The 17,705-nt window shown below is 53.7% G+C and overlaps 1 protein-coding gene across 1 annotated transcript; it reads right to left on the bottom strand.

The window, feature by feature from the left end:
* Positions 1–472: 472 nt before the first annotated feature.
* Positions 473–15,478, bottom strand: CDX1 (caudal type homeobox 1; the record flags this gene model as incomplete). The annotated part of the gene is made up of 3 exons (XM_082834988.1): positions 473–679; positions 1,236–1,381; positions 15,046–15,478. 3 exons carry the CDS (start codon positions 15,476–15,478, stop codon positions 473–475), a joined length of 786 nt encoding a protein of 261 aa, XP_082691114.1.
* Positions 15,479–17,705: the final 2,227 nt, after the last annotated feature.

Here is a 17,705-nt window from a genome sequence, read left to right on the forward strand (position 1 = left end):
CGGGGGGTGGGGGGGGCAGGTAGAGGTGAGGCTGCAGGAAAAGGCAGGTGTGAGCTGACACCCTCCCCCCTCCCCCCCTCAGGTCACGGTCTGCAAGCCTTCCATCTTCTCTCGGTTCCATCTCCTTTCTCCAGGAGTCTAGTCCCTACAGCAGCCTCCCACCTTTGAGCCTCTGGAGGAGGAGCTGGGTGGCCCCCTCACCTAGCCCCCTGGGGATTAAGACCTCCCACCCCAGGCTCCCTTGTCCGCCTGAGGCCTAGATCACCAGAGCTGGAAAAGGTCCTCATCCAGCAGGCTCGCTGCACAGATGGGCCCAGGGGATGCAGGGGCTGCGTGGGTGGTTGGTCCAAGGTTACTCAGCAGGTCAGTGGCAGGGCTTGGGACTCAGACTAGGCCTCCTGGGCCCCCACAGGAGCCACATTCCTAGCCCCTGAGTCCTCAAGGCCCCCAGCCCACAAGGCTGGTCGGGGGGCTACGGCAGGTACTCCTCCTTGACAGGCATTGGGGAGGAGGTGCCCAGGAGGCTGGCAGAGCTGGGGCACAGGCCCCCCAGAGGTGGCCCAGCTGGAGTGGCGGTGACATCGTGGGCGGGCGGGGGTGGCTGTGAAGGCTGCTGCTGCTGCTTCTTCTTGTTCACTTTGCGCTCCTTTGCCCGCCGGTTTTGGAACCAGATCTTTACCTGTGGGGTCAGAGAAGAGAGATGGGGTGGGCGGTGGGGAGACCGAATGACAGAACAACAGGAAAAGAGGAGGGGCAGTGGAGCTCTTGTTTTTCGATGTGGCGCTTGGGGCTTCCCACTTGCTCCGGCTACCCCAACTGTTCATGGACCCTGAACACGTTCTCCCCCTCCGGAACTTGCTCCCCTACTCTTAAGACAACTTCCTCTGTAACCCTCTTCCTCTCCATCTTCCAAAGCCATGCTCTAACACCCCTCCTCCAGGAAGCCTTCCCTGTTCTCCCTGTGACCGCTCCCTCCTCTGGATTTAGACAGCACTGATCAAAGCCCGCTGTAGCCTATAGCTAATCAGGCCCCCATGCTCCTTTTGGTGGTCAGGGATATTGGGTTTAATTGGCCGGGGGATTGGCAGCAGCTCAGTTTCTATTGTGTTGTATGACCATGGCTGGGAGACAACCTCTCTGTTCTCCTCCCTCGACTGAGCTCCATAATCTGCCTGGCAGCCTGGAGGCCAGACTCCCGGGACTGCTCCTGTGGCTGAGGTGGGAGCCCCACACACCTGACGTTCAGTGAGTCCCAGATTGGCGGCCAGCTCTGACTTCCGCCGTATGGTGATGTAACGGCTGTAGTGGAATTCCTTCTCCAGCTCCAGGCGCTGGTGGTCGGTGTAGACCACGCGGTATTTGTCCTTGGTCCGGGTCTTACCTAAGAAGCAGAGGTGCCAGGAGGAGAGGTGAGTGGAGAGGGGAGCTTGCAAACGGCCAAGGCAGGGCTCCCAGGGGGAAGAGCAATCCAGGGCCCCTGAAGAAGGACCTTGAGGGAGTAACAGTCATTCTCCCGGGCTCAGGCTTCGAGACTCTCGACCTAGGAGGCAAGCACTGTTCTCATGCCCATCTGGGGGGCCCTAAGGCTCAGAGAGGGGAAGCAACTTGCCCAGGGTTACCCAGCAAGCAGCGGGTGGAGTTGGGGGTTTCAGCCCAAGTCTCCTGACCCAGAGCCCTACTCTGATTGCCAGGCCCACCCGCTTTCGTGCAACAGTTCCCAGGTGTGGCTGCAGAACAGACATGCGGGGAGCTTGTGAAAAACACAGCTTCCAGCGTGTCACCGAGAACGTGAAGTAGAAAGCCTTGGCATGGAATCTCCATGTTTCACAAGCTCCCAGGTGGTTCCAATTTGGGGATCCTCAGACCGCAGGTCTGAGCACTAGAGACTTGGAGGAAGGAACACCTGGCAGCAAGGGTGGCTTGAGATAACGAGACGTCAGCTGCTCCTCTCTCCTGTGCTCAAGGAGAGCAGGAAGGGCCGTCACAGCCGGAGGCCGAAGCAGGAAGCTTGCAGGAACCGCCCTGGGGTATCTGCTCCTCAATTCCTGTCAAATGCCTGGTGGTTGGTGGCCGCACAATCAAACAGAAAGGACTGGGGCTGCCGGTGGCTCCCCAGGACCTGTCAGGCTCCTCAGAAGGCCCTGGTTCTAGGCGCCAAGCCCTGAGCTGGGGCTGCACCAGGGGCTGGGGACCGCTCTGCCCGGAGCCATCTACACTCCAGCCTGTGCCCAGGCACAGAGCAGGAGTACTCAGATCAGCCCACAAATATTTACTGAGTTCCTGCTGTGGCCAAGTGCTGGGTACAGCAGTGAGCAAAACAAAAGTCCCTGCCCTCGTGAAGCTTAGGTTCTAGTGGAGGGAGACGGGCAAAATAAAATAAATACGGAAATTATTTGATATGTTGATTGATGATAAGTATTTCAGAGACAAAGAAGGACTGGGAATTGAGGGAGGAGTGAGGCTGTGATTTTAAATACAGTGGTCCATCAAGGCCTTACCTTGAAGGGGAACTTAAGCAAAGATCTAAAGGAGGTGAGGGAAAGAGCAATAAAGCTGTCTGGGGAAGAGGTTCCCAGGCGGAGGGAACAGTAGGTGCAAAGGCCCTGATGGGGGGCATGCCTGCCGCGTGAAGAAGGAACAGTGAGGAGGCTGGTGCGCCCGGGGTGCCGTGAGCCAAGGGAGCGGACAGGTCGAGCTGGGCCTACGAGCCCCGGGAGGGACTCTGGGTTTTAGTCCGTCTGGGACAGGAGCCATTGCAGGGTTCTGAGCAGAGGAGACAAGAGGTCTGATGGAGGATTTAAGATTACTCTGGCTGCTGCATGGAGAACAGATTGGTGAGAAGGGGGACGTGTGGGGAGACCTGCCATAACCCAGGCAGGGCTGGCTTGACTTCCACACGAGGCTCAGCCTGGGGCCCGGAAGTGGATTTGAGGACCGACTGGGTTAATGTCAGGGATGTCTTTCGGGCTGGGATCAGAGGTCCGTCTGGAGAGAATATTAAGAGTCATGCTTGGCCTGGGCTGCTGTGGGGGCCGGACTCAACACCAGTTTCCTTGTAAGAAGCTGAGCCTGCGGCTATAAACAGGAGGCAGGCGCAAGCACTTTTTAGACCCACCCATGTGTCCCACCAGGGCATGGCAGGTCTGCATAACCATCGAACCCATCCCACTTCAGCCAAGGGCCCCCGCAGTAACCTGGCCTTCGCCTCCCTGGCCCCAGCTCTGGGCCTGCCCGCTCCTCGGCACCCCTGCGCTAACCACCCCCCCCCCGCCACCAGCGCCGGTCCGGCCCACACAGCTTGGCAGGCTAGTGCTGGGCTCCTCAGAGCCAAAGGGCTTGTGGAGAACAGGAGACAGCACATGTTTCTCGGCTCTTTTCCCTGGGCTTCCTGCCAGAGCAGCAGAACCACACTGGACTCTTCCACAACCACTGACCTCAGCCCACTGCCCGACGCAGCACAGGACAGCCTCGGCCCTTGGCCAGGCCTAGCCCAGGAAAGGGACAAGGGGGTGGCTGCCGAGGCCTTGGCTCCAGATGGGGCCCCTCCTTGACCTAGAAAATTCAACGCCGGCTCAAAAACTGTTCTGCCTAATGCACCACCACTGAAACCCAGCAGAGCTCTGAACCCACAGCCCCACTGGGTTCACTGGGCTGAAGCCAGAAGGGGTCATGGGAGTTTAGTCTCCTCCCACTTTATAGATGAAGAGACTGACGTTCAGGATGGTTATACAGCGTCCAGAGGTCCAAATAAGAGAGGCCTTGTGAGTCCTTCTAGTCCAACCTCCCCGTACAGTCAGGGTCATTGAAGCCCCAGGGTGCCGTGGACTTGCCCAAGGCCATTTCACCAGGCCTGCAGGTCTCCCTCCTGCTCTAGTGCACAGCTCCTCACCCCACCAGATTCAGGGTCCACAGAGACTGCTATAGGGCCCTCTAAGCATTGGCAGCAGAAGCTCAAACAACAGACCACCCATCTACTTGTATTTCTGGGAAGAGTGGGTCCAGGCCATGGTGAGGGCAGATTCCTGAAAGCCCTGGGCTGGGGCTGGATGGCCCACAGGTTGAAAATGCCTAGAAGATTCACAGCCTGCGGTGGGGGGAGGAGGCTCCCTGCCCACCCAAACCTCAGCCTGAGAGATTATAAAGACACCCCCCCCTTCCCTCAGGCACCCAACCCTCGGTCCCATCCTTCCTGACGAGCAAATGGGGACCCACTGCACCCATTTCATAGTTGGGAGAAATTGAGGCTCAGAAAAGGGCATTTGCGGAGGGCCATCCTTTCTGGTGGTGGTACAAACCTGGGCTCAGGCTTCCTGACCTCCAGTCAGGCTCTTTTGGGTCGGGGGACGGAGGGAATTAGATGAGAGATGGGACTCCAGCTGCATAGTTACTCCTCTCTGCATAGTTGCAGACTCTAGCAAGGCTGCCAGTGAAGACCCAGCCTACAGGCCCTGTCACCCCCTCCCTGGACCCAAGAGAAGGGCTGGTGGGCTCAGGAACACATCGGCCACTTCTATCTGGTGGAGTTGCTCAAAGCGCACAATTTTATTGCTAAGAAAATGGCTCTGCCCAAAACCAAAATGTTTGATATCGCACTGTGTGGTCCAGGGAGTCCCACCTGCCGTCCACAAGGTGATAATGGGAACATCCTCCTTGGGGCCCAACTTGGTGATCTCAGCCTCATTTAACGTGCACATGCCCTTTGACTCATTAATCCCACTTCTAGGGATCAATCCCACAGAAAAATGCCCAAAGAGGTAGCTGTTTCACATAGCACAGAACTAGGGCAATGTACATGTCTATGAGTCAGGACTGGTTAATAAGATAAGAGATAGTACATCCATGGAGAGGAGCACTACACAGTCACTGAAAAGAAATTCTAAAGCTCCGTAGGTGCCAATATGGAGCAATTTCTAAAAATATATTGTTAAGTTTAAAAAAAGGCAAAATGTTGTAAATAGTATGTTGCTATTTTTGTATAAAAATGGAATACACACACACACACACATTCAAACATGTTTGTGGCCCGAGTTCTTTCTGAAAGAATACACAAGAAACCAGTAATGGGGGTTGGCGTGCCTTGGAGAGGGGACTAGAGGCTGGGGAGCCATAGGTAGGAGGGAGTCTTTGGGATGTTTAAATTTTTACCATGTGCAGATGTGAATTTGTATTTTTAATGACAGTCAGGAGCCCTGGGCTCCAGTCCCAGCTCTGGGCCAGAACTCCCCACTGCCATGAGCAAACCTCCTTTCCCCTCCTGTGAACACCTGTGCCACCCTGGGGGCCCAGGAGAGAGGGGGCAGGGAGGTGCGTGACAGTGGTGGGGCAGGGAGGGCACCCAGGATGAATGATTTACAGGCCCTTGGGACACTGGGCCTAAGAGGGAAGTCCGGGCTCCTGTAACAGGTGTCTGATGGGAGCCAGGCCACTCCCAGCCACCTAATGAATAACCCTCTGGGCCAGATGCCAGTGCGAGTAGGTGGGAGGGCGGGTGGGAGCCCCCCTAGCAGCTCTTAGGGGTGAAGCATGGGGAGAGAAGAGCCTTGGATAACTGTGCAGATGAGAGGCTTTCTCTCCGCTCTGGCTGTGGGTTGTGAGGAATGGCCCGTCCATATGCTCAGGCTACCATGGAGGTAGCAAACTTCCCATCCCTAAAGCATGCACAGCAGAGGTCCTGGGAAGCTCCAGGCTAATGGTTCTAAATACCTGACCAGCAGCCTCAGAATTGCCTGGGGAGCTTTTTAAAAGCACAGATTCTGGCCCAGAAGTTCACACTCAATGGGACTGAAGTGGGCCTCTGGGATTTGATACTTGAATAGCTCTCCAGGTGACCCTGACATGTGGTTGTTTGGGCAAGTAGGCCTCCAGGGCTGCGCCATGCAGCTTCTCGATGGCTGGGTGATCTAGGACACCTCACCTCTCTGAGCCTCAAATTCTGTATCTATAAAATGGGGAGAATTATTATTCTAATAATGGTCAATATGTCCATGTGTCAGGCACTTTGCATCCATCTCTCAAAAACCTACGAAGCTGTGCGACTGTTATCCCTAGTTTACAGATGAGAAAACTGATTTTCAGCAAGGTCTGCACATCTGGAAGGTGGGATTTAGCCCAGGTCTGTCTAGACTCAGAAACAGCATTAGAACCTATGGCCCAGTGTAAGGTCTCCCATAATGATCTCCAACCCTCGGGTGTACAGGGGATCACTTGAGATGGATGGATGAATGATGCCTGGCACAGTATCTGGCACACAGTAGGTACACAGGGCAAGGTAGATCTTATTCATTTCCATGGTGGGATAACCACATGACAGGGATCCTGGGAAATGGATCTGAGCAATGGGCTGTGTGTTGGATGAGACTGTTTATTTATAAGTTCCCTTCCAACTTGGAAACATAAAGCTACCAATGTTTGTTGATGCTCTGATTATATTTGTTATTATTGCTGAAAGAAGTCTAAGACTCATTTCCCTGTCTGAGAGTCTAGAAACTGGGCCTGCCCAGCTGGAGGATAGAGGGCAGGAGCCTGGCGGTCTGCAGTGGGGCCTCCCCATCTATCCTGGACCAGAGTTCATCCTCTGCCCCCAGGGCGGGTTAGGTGGCTCCAGGAAAATTGAGTGGCCTCTGGGTCAGCATTTCCTTTGACCTCTTCCTGCTGGGTTTGTGGCCCTGAGGGATGACACTGCCAGCTCTGGCCCTAGGGCTTGGAACACAGATCCATGACCCCTCTCTGTGTGGTCCAGCCCCACTGGCTGTAAATCAAAATCCCCACAACCTCGACCGACACACATACACACACACACACACACACACACACACACACACACACAGGAACGCACATATGCGTGCGTGGATGCTTGTTAAAAATACATATTCCCAAGCTCTCAGATCTATTGCATCCTGGTCTCCCTGCCATCTTTAACGAGCCTACCAGAGGGGATTCTGAACCACCAGCTCCCAGTTCTGTGCCATCTGTGTGGCCTTAAATAAGTCCCTTCTCCTCTCTGGGCCTCAGTTTCTCCTGTGCATCAGAAGAAGGTTTGGTGTCAGCTCCAAGGGTCCTGTAGATTCTGAACTTCTGTGTAGCTCTGAGTCCTCCCTTAAGGACCTGGGCCCAGGTCTGCATCCTTAGCTAAAGGACTTGACAAGTGATTGAATTTCTCTGGGCTTTCCTTCCCCCAGGGAACAGAATGGGTGTGAAAGCAGTTTGCAAAGGGCAAAGAGCTATGGACACGACAAGGAAAACTGAGCTATTTGCACAAGTGCATGTGGGAGGGATCCCTTGGGAGAGGTAGGAATGCTGCCTGATGGGGAGCCGCAGGGCAAAGAACATAGGCCTAGGGGTGGGGAGGTCTGGCCAGGCCACCAGCCGGACATGTGATGTTCAGCTTGGACCCATTTCCTCAACTGTACTACCAGTGGGTGGGACTTCTGCTGCAGCAGCCCTGACCCACCCAGTTCAATGGTGGACGGATATCCTCCCTGGGCAATGAGGCTCTCTACTGGGCCCATGACTGGTCCTTGTTCTGGCTGGTTTGCCAGTCCCAGGCTGCTCTAGCACAGTTCCTCATTCACCCCTGCTCATTCCTGGAGCAGGGGCGAGGCTGGCATGGGGGCAGGGGTGCGATGAGAGGAGGATAGGCAGGCCAGCCACACTCAGGGGCCCTGTAGCCTTAGGCAAGTTTCTCCACCCCACTGTCACCCTCCTTCCTAGTCACAGCACTCAGTCAGCACCGCCCCCTCCTCCTCCCAGGCCTCTACCCCTCTCCTGTCTTCTCAGGAAGGTCCACAATCTGACTTGGCTACGAGAAGCAGTGAAGAGGACAGAAACTTCAGAGTCAGATAGACGCAGTGGTTCTAACCCAGTCAGGCCAGGTGCCAGCAGTGGGAACCCAGGCAAGTCACTGAACCTCTCTGAATCCCAGTTTACTCATCTGTCAAATGAGGACATGAATGCCTCCTTTAGACGTGGTAGCTGTGGAGATGAGATGTGATCGTTTCTTTAACAAGGTAGTTAGTAATAAAAGCTATCTGTGACAATGATGAAGAAAAAGGAAGAGGAGGAGGAAGAAGAAGGAGAAGATGATGACTGCAGAGACAAAAGAGGCAAGAGAGATTCCTCAGTGGAGGATAAGGAGACCATCTGGAATGGATTACATTCTAGAAACTCGCGAGAGGGATTTTCCTGCACTGTGCTGTATGACAGCTACTAGCCACGTGTGGCTATTTAAATTAAAATTAATTAAATGGAATTAAAAATTCAGCTCCTTAGTCACACTAACCATATAGCAAGGGCTCAATACACACGTGTAGCTAGTGGCTAGCACACTGAACAGCATAGATATAGAGCTATAGAAAGTTCTATTGGACAACATGGCTGGACCAAACTCCCAGCCAGGGCTAGATGCTCACACCCGCATAGCATACGTAACCAGACTGCTTGGACTATCTACAAAGCAGCCTGTTCTTGCATCCGTCACCCATCTATATTCTTCCCAGGATTTTCCACAAGGGGCACCAGAAATAAGAGGCACCCTTGGCCTAGAACAGCCCTTCTAAGAGTTGCAAGCAGCAACTGCATCCCTTCACATCTTCTTCCGGGCTGAACAACTTGAGGCCACCAGCTGTTTCCTGGTGGAGTTTTCAGGCCTCTGCCCTACCCTGGCCATCCTCCTCTGGTCTGGAGTTGAAGTTCCTGACTAATCATCCACAGGCGTGGGACGTGAAGAGTCACATTTGGGGCGGAGGTGCAGGATGGGGCTCTGGACTCCAGCCCTTTTCTAGCTCATTGAGGAACCTTGGCAAATCCCCTCCCCTTGGTTCCTGGCTCCCTGAATGCTCTGCGAGGGTAGAGACCATGCCACCTTGCTCATTTGGTTCCACAACAGTGCCAGACACACACAGCGAGTACTTGATGAATCCTTGTTAAACCTAACACAGACCTACCGCTTCCTGGTCTTCTCCTCGCAGTAAATGGCCCCCATCCTCAGGCCACTCAGGCCAAAAGCCTAGGTGGCCCTTCCCCCGCTTCCCACATCCGATCCATCGTCTGGTGGCTCAACCTCTAAAGGACATCCTTCTGTCCAGCTCCACTGCTCCCACAGCCTTAGTCAACGTCACTAATCTAATGGAGAAATGTGCTGTTCTGGGGTCGAAAATACCTGCACTTGAAAAAATAGCGAGTACTCAATAGATGCTAGTTCATTTTATTATTACTGTGGGAGGTGCTCGGTACTTATTTGTTAAACAGTTCATTCCTGTTTTTCATGGGTGGGGGGGGTAGATTAAAAACAAACAAATGAAATAATTACGAACTGTGATTAGTGTGAAGGAAAGCAACGGAGCTGAGAGCTAGATTAAGTGGCGGGAGGCGGTGGGGGAGGGAACCTACTTTATTTAGCTTGGGGCAGCTAAATGTCACCTCCTGGAGGAGGTGACATTCAAGCCAAGATATGATGGTTGAGCAGGAGGTTTCCATGTCACCAATGGGGAAGAATATCCCAGGAAGACAGAACAGCATGTGCAAATGCCCTGAGGCACAGAGCAGCAACAGAGGACCAGCTCTGTGAGGGACCCTGTCTGCTTGTTCTGGCAGGAATCTCTAGCACCTAGCAGAATGTTTGGCACAGAAGAGAGACTCAGAGACTATTACCGCCTGCCTGCCTACGTGACTGAATGAAAGAGGCATGTGATGAGCCTGGAGAGGCTAGCAGGGCTTTGAGCCCTGGGGTGAGGGGTTTGGATTTGACTTCAAGAGAAAGGGGAAAACATCAGAGGGGGTTGAGCCTGGAGTGTCAGTTTCGGCTTTCACCAACGTCTGCTCCCTCTCTCTGGTGATGCTGAGGGATCTATGTGGCACATCCCTATAAGGTTGATGGGCAAGTATGGCAGGGGGGAGGGCTTAGCATGTGAACAGGGTGCCGGACCTGACTCCAGATGTAAATGTGTCCAAATCCCAAGAGCTCCAGGACAGAAACTTGAGGGGTCATCTCATTAAGATAATTCCCCATTGACAAGCCAGGCTTGCTGCTAACAAAGCTGTTTTGGACCTTCAGAACAGCTGCCCAAGCTCTCCGCAGCAATATGTGCCTAAGTGTGCGTGTGGGGGAACACCCAACCGAAAAAAGCCTTCCGCCACCTTCTAACTGGGTCACTCCCCGCTTCCCAGGTACATCTGAGAGATGAGGTGTCAAATGGAGTTTCTGCCTTGAGAACCAGTTTTAAACAGCCCGGCACCTGCTGTGCCCATCCCCCCCCTCCAGCCTCTTATAGCTCATCTCTGACTGGCCTCCTTTTCCCCACCTAGACGGGAATGCACATGGGGAGGGGTCTTGGGCTCCCATTCTGAGTGTGTTGCTTTATTTGATAGATGCTCATTAGGCTGTAGAGTCTCGGTTTGAACCCTGTGCAGCAGCATCCCGGCTGTGTGAGCTTGGGCAAGCCACCTCACCCTCTCTGAGCTTCATTAACTTTATCTGTAAAATGAAGCTAATAATAGCTCCTCACACCTCTTAGAGTTGTTATGAGACGTAACAGATCATCCATGCAAACTTCTTGGCACAGTACCTGGCACATGGTAAAGACTCAGCTGATGCCACAGTTATTAGCTTTATCGTGAGCTCCTACAATGTGCAAGGTATGGTGAGAAGGACAGGACTGATTAGCACTGCTCCTTGAGGGGATAACAGATGGTAGATGGCAGGGATCAACAAGACAGTCAGTGATAAATGTTGTTCAAAACAAGGGCCTGGTACAGTGTGTGTAGGGGAGGGAACCAAGGAGGGCTTCCTAGAGGAGGTGGCCTTGGAGAAGAAGCAGCATTTGACCTGGTAAACAGGTAGGAGAGGGAAGGGAGGGCAGTTCAGGTCAAGGGACCCATAATAGAGAGGCAGGGAGTGTGAGGTGTGTGCTCGCGTGCACCTGCTAAGGACTGGTAGAGATGGTCCCAGGCACCAGGGCACGGAGCGCCTACTGTGTGCCAGGGTCAGGGCTGTGCTCTACTGGCACCATTGCTTCAAGGTGTAATCTTATTAATGTTACAGTGGAAGAAGCTGAGACTCAGAGAAATGATCCAAATTAACTCGCCTGTGGCTAATGCAGCTTCTGACAGAAATGCAATCCCAGTCCTGAGGCTCCCAAGCCGGACTCTTAACTGTCCCAGGTAAGCATTTCTGTATCTCGGCAAACTAACGGGAGAGTGGCTTCAAGAGTGGGTTGGGGCCAGTTCTCAAGAGGGCTCTGAAATGGAGCTGGATTTTACAGCAATGAAACGGCACAAAATGAAATGGCAATTCCATGGCAGTGGGGAGCCATGGTTTAGAGGGCGGCTAGGGCATCGGAGAGAGGCTGAAGGTGAGAGGCCAGGTTGGTGACTGTGGCAATGAGCCAAGGGAGAGGGTCTAGGATGTGGTGGGGAGAGTAGGGTTCATCCCCTCCACGGGCCTCGGTTTCTCTATCTGAAAGCTGATGGGGATGGACCAAGATCTAAACCCTGCTGCAAGAGTCTCATCATCTGAGCGGACATCTCCCGACTTGTATGCGACCTCAGCCACCCCAGTGGGCCATTAACCTGTGAAAAACTATTCACAAGGAATTGGAGGCTGAGCCTTCAGCAGAAGGATACTTTAGAACCTTCCTAAGGAAAATGCTGATATTTATAGATGCAAACGGGGAAGACAGAAAAAAAAAAATGAGCCCCTTGTAGTCATTTCCTATCCTGGCCTCAGTCAAGTGAAAGTCATCACTCAGAACTGGTTAATGGACAACATAACAGCCTCTCCCACATCTTCCCCATCTTCCCTGCCCCCTCCTTAGGGAAAGCTGGCATCTTAGTCCCAGCCTCAGCAACGCCAATTCCCCAGGTGAGGATGGAGTACTGTCCCATCCATGGAGTAGGGAGAAGGGGGCAACCAGGCTTCCACCACTGGCATGAGCTGCTCGGCTAGACAGTCATGGGTCCCATCTCCAGGTTGAGATCTCATCTCTCCCCTCTTCTCCCAGAGCTGTCTTACTGTTCCTCACACTTGCCCTGTTCATTCATTCAACAAAACGTATTGAGCACCTACTAAATGCCACACACTGAGCTGGGTGCCTGGAATGTAGCCATGGGTCAAATAGACATGGTTCTGGACTTCATAGGAGTTTACCTTGTCAGTGGGTGTGGGAATAGACAACACACAAACTCACAAATAAGTAAGTTAGTGCTCTGAAGGAAACCTGGAAAAGATGATCAATGGGTATTGGTGGGGGTTGCCTACTTTGGAACATCATGGAGGACCTCTCTGAGGAGGTGGCCATTAAGCTAAGACCTGAATGGTGAGAGAGCCTGCAAAGAGTCTGGGGAAAGAGTTTTCCAGGGAGAGGGAACAGTATGTGTACAAGACCTGCCTGCAGTAGCACATACAGCTTTGTAGACCTCAGGAAGGAGTGTAGATTTTGCCCTAAATATAATGGGAAGCCACTGGAAAATTTTAAACTGACTCATCCAACATATATCCCAGCCCTGCCTCCACTTGTGTGAACCTGGAACATGCCTTAAAACCTCCAGGCTTCAGTTTCCCATCTGTATGTCTGTTCTCTAACTGTCCAGTTCAGATATTCTAGAATGCTAGAGGCACAGAAGAGGGAAGAAGGGGCAAGAAGGGTACAATAAGAACAGGTGACCAGCAACATCTGGGGAGATGGCATGCACTGACCTTCCCTCTGCTGTCCCAGACAACAGCCTTACCCGGGAAACACCCCCAGAGACCCTGTATCTTCATTGCCCAGAAGGAGAAACTGAGGCCAAAGAGGAGAGGGGCTTGGCCTCTCTCTCACGGAGGGTCTGTAACCCCACCCCAATTCTGACCCCACCTCAAGAGTCAGAGTCAGATGCTGCCTGAGTGGACAGGTAGCAGCTTCTACCTTCGAAAAGGCAGAACGGCTCTCACCTGGCTCCTGGGGTGGCCACTTTCCTCCGGAGCTCCCAAACCTCCCTTGGCCCTTCATTTTAGTTTCTGGGAGTGAAGGTGGAAAGGACTTTTGCCTTTGGGCAGAGTTACTCCTAGGCCCCCTATGTGCCCAGGGACAAGTGTTTCCAAATGACTTCCGAGACCAGAGGTGAACTGAGTTCGGCAGCTCCAGTGCCCAGAGGGACGTGACTTGCCTGACATCACACAGCCTGGAAGCTCCCCAGGGTTCCTGCCAGTCCTCTGACCCCCACCCACTGACCCACTCTCTCCTCCTCACATAGTGCTGGCCTCTCTCCAAGTCCCTGCCCCTGGGGAACCTCCCCATCCATCTCCAAAGTCGCCTGATCAGCAGGAAGTAACAACCAGAATAAAGGAGCAGGAAAAGTGGGCTTCCTTCTTCAGGGAACAGACACAGAACTGCAGGACCCTGAGGGTCAGTGGCCCCAGACGCTTCCTCTCATATAATCTAATGCAAAATTCTCAACCGAGGTTTATGGGTAAAGCTTCTGGGGGCCTTTAGAACCCCTGAAATTGTTTGCCCGATTAGGAAACACTTCGTTTTTCTAGGGAGAACATTTATACTTCCCATCAGATTTCACAAAGGGGTCCTTTTGTAACACAAACAAAGGCACAAGACCCTTCCCTCTCATGGGACGGTAAAACTGACACTCAGAAAAGATGGCTGATTTAAGAGACGCTGTTCAGAGGATTAGAGCACCGGCTTGGTCATATCCCAGCCCCACCATGTACTGCTTATGTAGGTATAACTATACTTGCACAACTCTGTAACCTCTCTATGCCATAGTTTCTTCCTCTTGAAGACGGGGGTGATAATAGCACCTATGATAAAGTTATAAGAATTAAAAGATATCAGGTCAGTGCCCGCTCCGTTAGTAAGTGTTCCATAAACATTAGCTGTTATTATTTAGCCAAGGCCACAGAGACAAGTGGCACAGCTGGGACAGAAACCCCAGTCCTCTGAGGCCTCCGGAGGCAGACAGGAGGCTCTGTGTCCCTGGGACTCCCAAGGAGGTGGTACGAATACAGCCAAACCTGTAGCTGCTGATCAGCCCTCCCCAGCATCTGCTGGGAGTGTGTGGGGACATGGAGGTGAAGAGAGAGAGGAGGTGGGGGATGTCCTAGGCTCGCTCCCAGCTGGGGGAAAGGGAGGAGGGGCTGGACATCAAAGGGTGGGCAGGCCAACTTCCCGCCCCTAAGGCCAGGTGGCCTTTGTCAGGACAGGCCGGACACAGTCGGGACAATGGGTATCAGGTTCACTTTCTGGCCGACAGGAGTCACTACCGAGCCAAGGCCCAGCCTGTTACATGACAAAGGGGGGACCTATGAAGGAGGTCAGGCCGCCCCTCATTAAAGCTGAGCCTTTGTCCTGCCCCCTCCCCTGCCTTTGAAGAGGGTGGATCCAAGAGGCCTGCCTGGGGGCAGAAGGTTCACAGGCTCAGGAGCCAAACAGTAGCCACCTTCCCAACTGCTCCTGCTTTCCCCTCCCCCAGGGTCAAGAGTTCAGGGCGAGCCCTGGGATGGTAAGGTAGGGACCCTTCACCACCACCAATCTAACCAAAGAGGGCTCTTTTTTAGTCCAAATGATATGACCCACCGATCTCTTCGTTGTATGGATGGGGGACTGAGACCCGGAAAGGAAAGTGACTTACGGGTGTTCACATAATCGGTGCATGTCCTTTGGGGGTTTGCAGCCCCTCTTTGGGGCTGGGATAGGGGTGCATGAAACGGATGACCACCCGGGCCAGTGTTGCTAAAAGTTTACCCTGGGATAAAGGTCTGGGGACCTGTGTCTAGTTCCGGCCTTGCCACGCAACCACAAGGCGTCGTTCTTCATGGCTGGGGTCTCAGTCTCCCTGTCTACAGGGAAAGACAGCGTGTGCTTCCCAAGGCTCCAGGATTCAGAAGGGGGAAGCTGAGAGAACAGCCCGCAGGGACAGAGTCGGGGGTGGCGGGCACACTCTGGAACCCAAGCAGGGCCGGGGCAGAGGTCAGACAGGGGGCGGCCGGGGCCTCGCTCTAGCACCTGCCGGCGCCCAGGGGAACCGTCCAGAGGAGCAGGGTGAGGGAGGGGTGCTTACCGCTGCCACCGCCGCCTCCGGCCGCCACGCTGCGCCGCATCCACTCGTAGGGCGTCCGCCTTTGCGCTCCGGGCGAGGACGGTGCGCCTGGGCCGCTGAGGGACTGCGCCAGGAGACCCGGCCCAGGCCCCGGGGGCGCGGGCACCGCGCTAAAGTCCGGAGGGGGCCCGAATGCCAGCGGGGCCGGGCTGGCGGTGGAGGCCGCGGGGCCCGGACTGTAGGCGGCGGCCCATTCGTCCTTGGGCGCAGAGAAGGGCGTGCTCCAGGCCGCAGGGGGCACGGGGCCCGGCTCCACGTGAGAGTAACCGGTGAAGTCGGGGTACTGCGGAGGCGGCGGGGGACCGTAGGCTTGCGGGCCCAGGCCGAGACTGGCGGGCCTGGCGGGGCCGGGGTACACGGGGGATTCCTTGTCCAGCACATAGCCCACGTACATGGTGGCCGCGGGGCCCCCCGCGCATGCTGGGCCCTGGAGCCGCCGCAGCCGGCCGCCCCGACGAGCAACTGCTCACCTGAACTCCCAGCCCTGCCGCCGCCGCCCCACCCAGGCCTTTTATAGCTCCGGGCCGCCACGGCCCCAGCCGAGGCGGGTTTGCATTTCAAAGCGGGGGGAGCCTCCAGGCCGCGAATCAAAGGGGGAAACCCGTCGGGGGCGGGGGGTTCAAAAGGAGACAAATTGCCGCCCCAAGCGGGAGGTGGACGCCGGGGCCAAGGGGGGTGGGGGGCGCGGAGGGCGCATCCTGAGCGAGCATCGAGGCATCGCTAGGTGTGGGAGTCTCCTGCGAGGCCCCAGCCTAACCGCCCGAACACCTCGACCGCCCCGCAACCCCCTTTTACAGGTGGAGAGAAGGGATACGTGGGGTTCAGGGGCGCCAGGCCAGCGTCACGCAGCCACACCGGGCCTGTGGCGCAGTCCGCAGGGACCAGTTGGAGGTGAAGGGGAGGAAACGCTGACTTCAAACCGGGTTCCCGTCTTTAAGGTAGCGGGTCCTTAATCTTTTGAGGGGGCAGGGGGGAGAGGAGGGGTCACGACCCCTCTGAGTGTCTCATGAAAGCTGTGGATGTTTTTACCCGGGGGGAAAATGCACATATGCACATACACGAGTCTGCAAACAATTGGGGAGTTCACCTGAGTTGGCTCTCTAGAGAAAGTTCTTAGAGAGGTGGCGTAGCGACATTCTTTTAGAGACATTCTAGCGAACTTCTCACAATTCTCTTGGCAACCCCCCTACCCGCACCCTCACTCCCACCTTTATTTTAATGAGACGTTTCAAACATACACAAAAGTAGAATTGTAGAGTGAATCACTATATACCCATCACCAGTTTCAACTGTTATCAAGATTTTGCCACACTTATTTAACTGGCTCGCTTCCCTTTTTTTTGCTAAAGTATTTAAAAAGAAATTTCAAACGTCATGTCATTTTACCCCTACTTACTTCAGCATGCATCTCTAAAACACATGGACATTTTCTTACATAATATGCCATTATCACACCTAACAAAATTAACACAGATTCCTGGATCTAGAGACTGTCATATGGAGTGAAGTTAAGTGAGAATGAGAAAAGCAAATATCATATATTAACGCATATATGTGGAACCTAGAAAAATGGTACAGATGAACCGGTTTGCAGGGCGGAAATAGAGACACGGAAGTAGAGAACAGATGTATGGACACCAAGGGGGGAAAGTGGTGTTGGTGTTGGTGTGATGAATTGGAAGATTGGGATTGACATGTATACACTAATAGGTATAAAACAGATAACTAATAAGAAACTGTTCTATAAAAAATAAATAAAATAAAATTCCAAAAAAATTAACACAAAGTCCTGGGTATTATCTAATACCCAGTTCATATTCAAAGTGTTTCATTTGATTCAAAGATGTCTTTTTAATAGCTGGCTTATCCGAAAGCCCTGATCTATCTATTATTGTTGGGGCTGTCTTGTATTTTAAATGTATCATGCATCTCCCCGCACCTTGCCCAATTAAAGACTGCCAAACATTTCACAGCTACTGGGGTTGGGGGGTGTTAAATAGTTGAGAGACCATCAGTGAACCGGGAGTGGCGAGCAAAGTAGAGGGATTTGGGGAAGGATTCATGAAGGACAGGGCTTTGGATCAGAAGGCCTGTGGGAGATGCGTTTCCTCCCCACAGGAGGTTCAGGGCCAAGGAGCTGCACAGAAGCCCCCTATGGGATTTGATCCTCCAGCGTTTCCCGGGAGCCCCCTAAATGTTCAGGGACATGTGGCCCCCAGAAGTTGGGCAGAATCAGGGTCTTATCTATTTAAGCTGTCCGTCCCTTGGGTCACCACCTTGGCTAGGGCAGGTCAGCATCATCTCAGGGCTAGACAGATGTGTCAGGATCAGGACACAATTTACAGGGCCCAATGCAAAATGACAACGTGAGATCCCTTCAAAAATTATTATAAATTTCAAGACGGCAACAGTAGAGCATTCAACCAAGCATGGGGCCCTTCTAAACACTGGGCCCTGTGTGACTGCACCGCTGACTCACCCATGAAGCTGGTCTTGGTCAGAATCTTGGTCAGATGGAAGCAGTGAGACCCCGAAAGGAAAGGGGTTATGTCCGAGTTTATGCAGCAAAATGAAGGTTGTTCATGGGAGGGGGGAAAGAGGGCTGCCTGGGTTGTGGCTGA

The sequence above is a fragment of the Leucopleurus acutus genome, assembly GCF_964270905.1.
Source record: "Leucopleurus acutus genome assembly, chromosome: 3".
Lineage (NCBI taxonomy): Eukaryota > Metazoa > Chordata > Mammalia > Artiodactyla > Delphinidae > Leucopleurus > Leucopleurus acutus.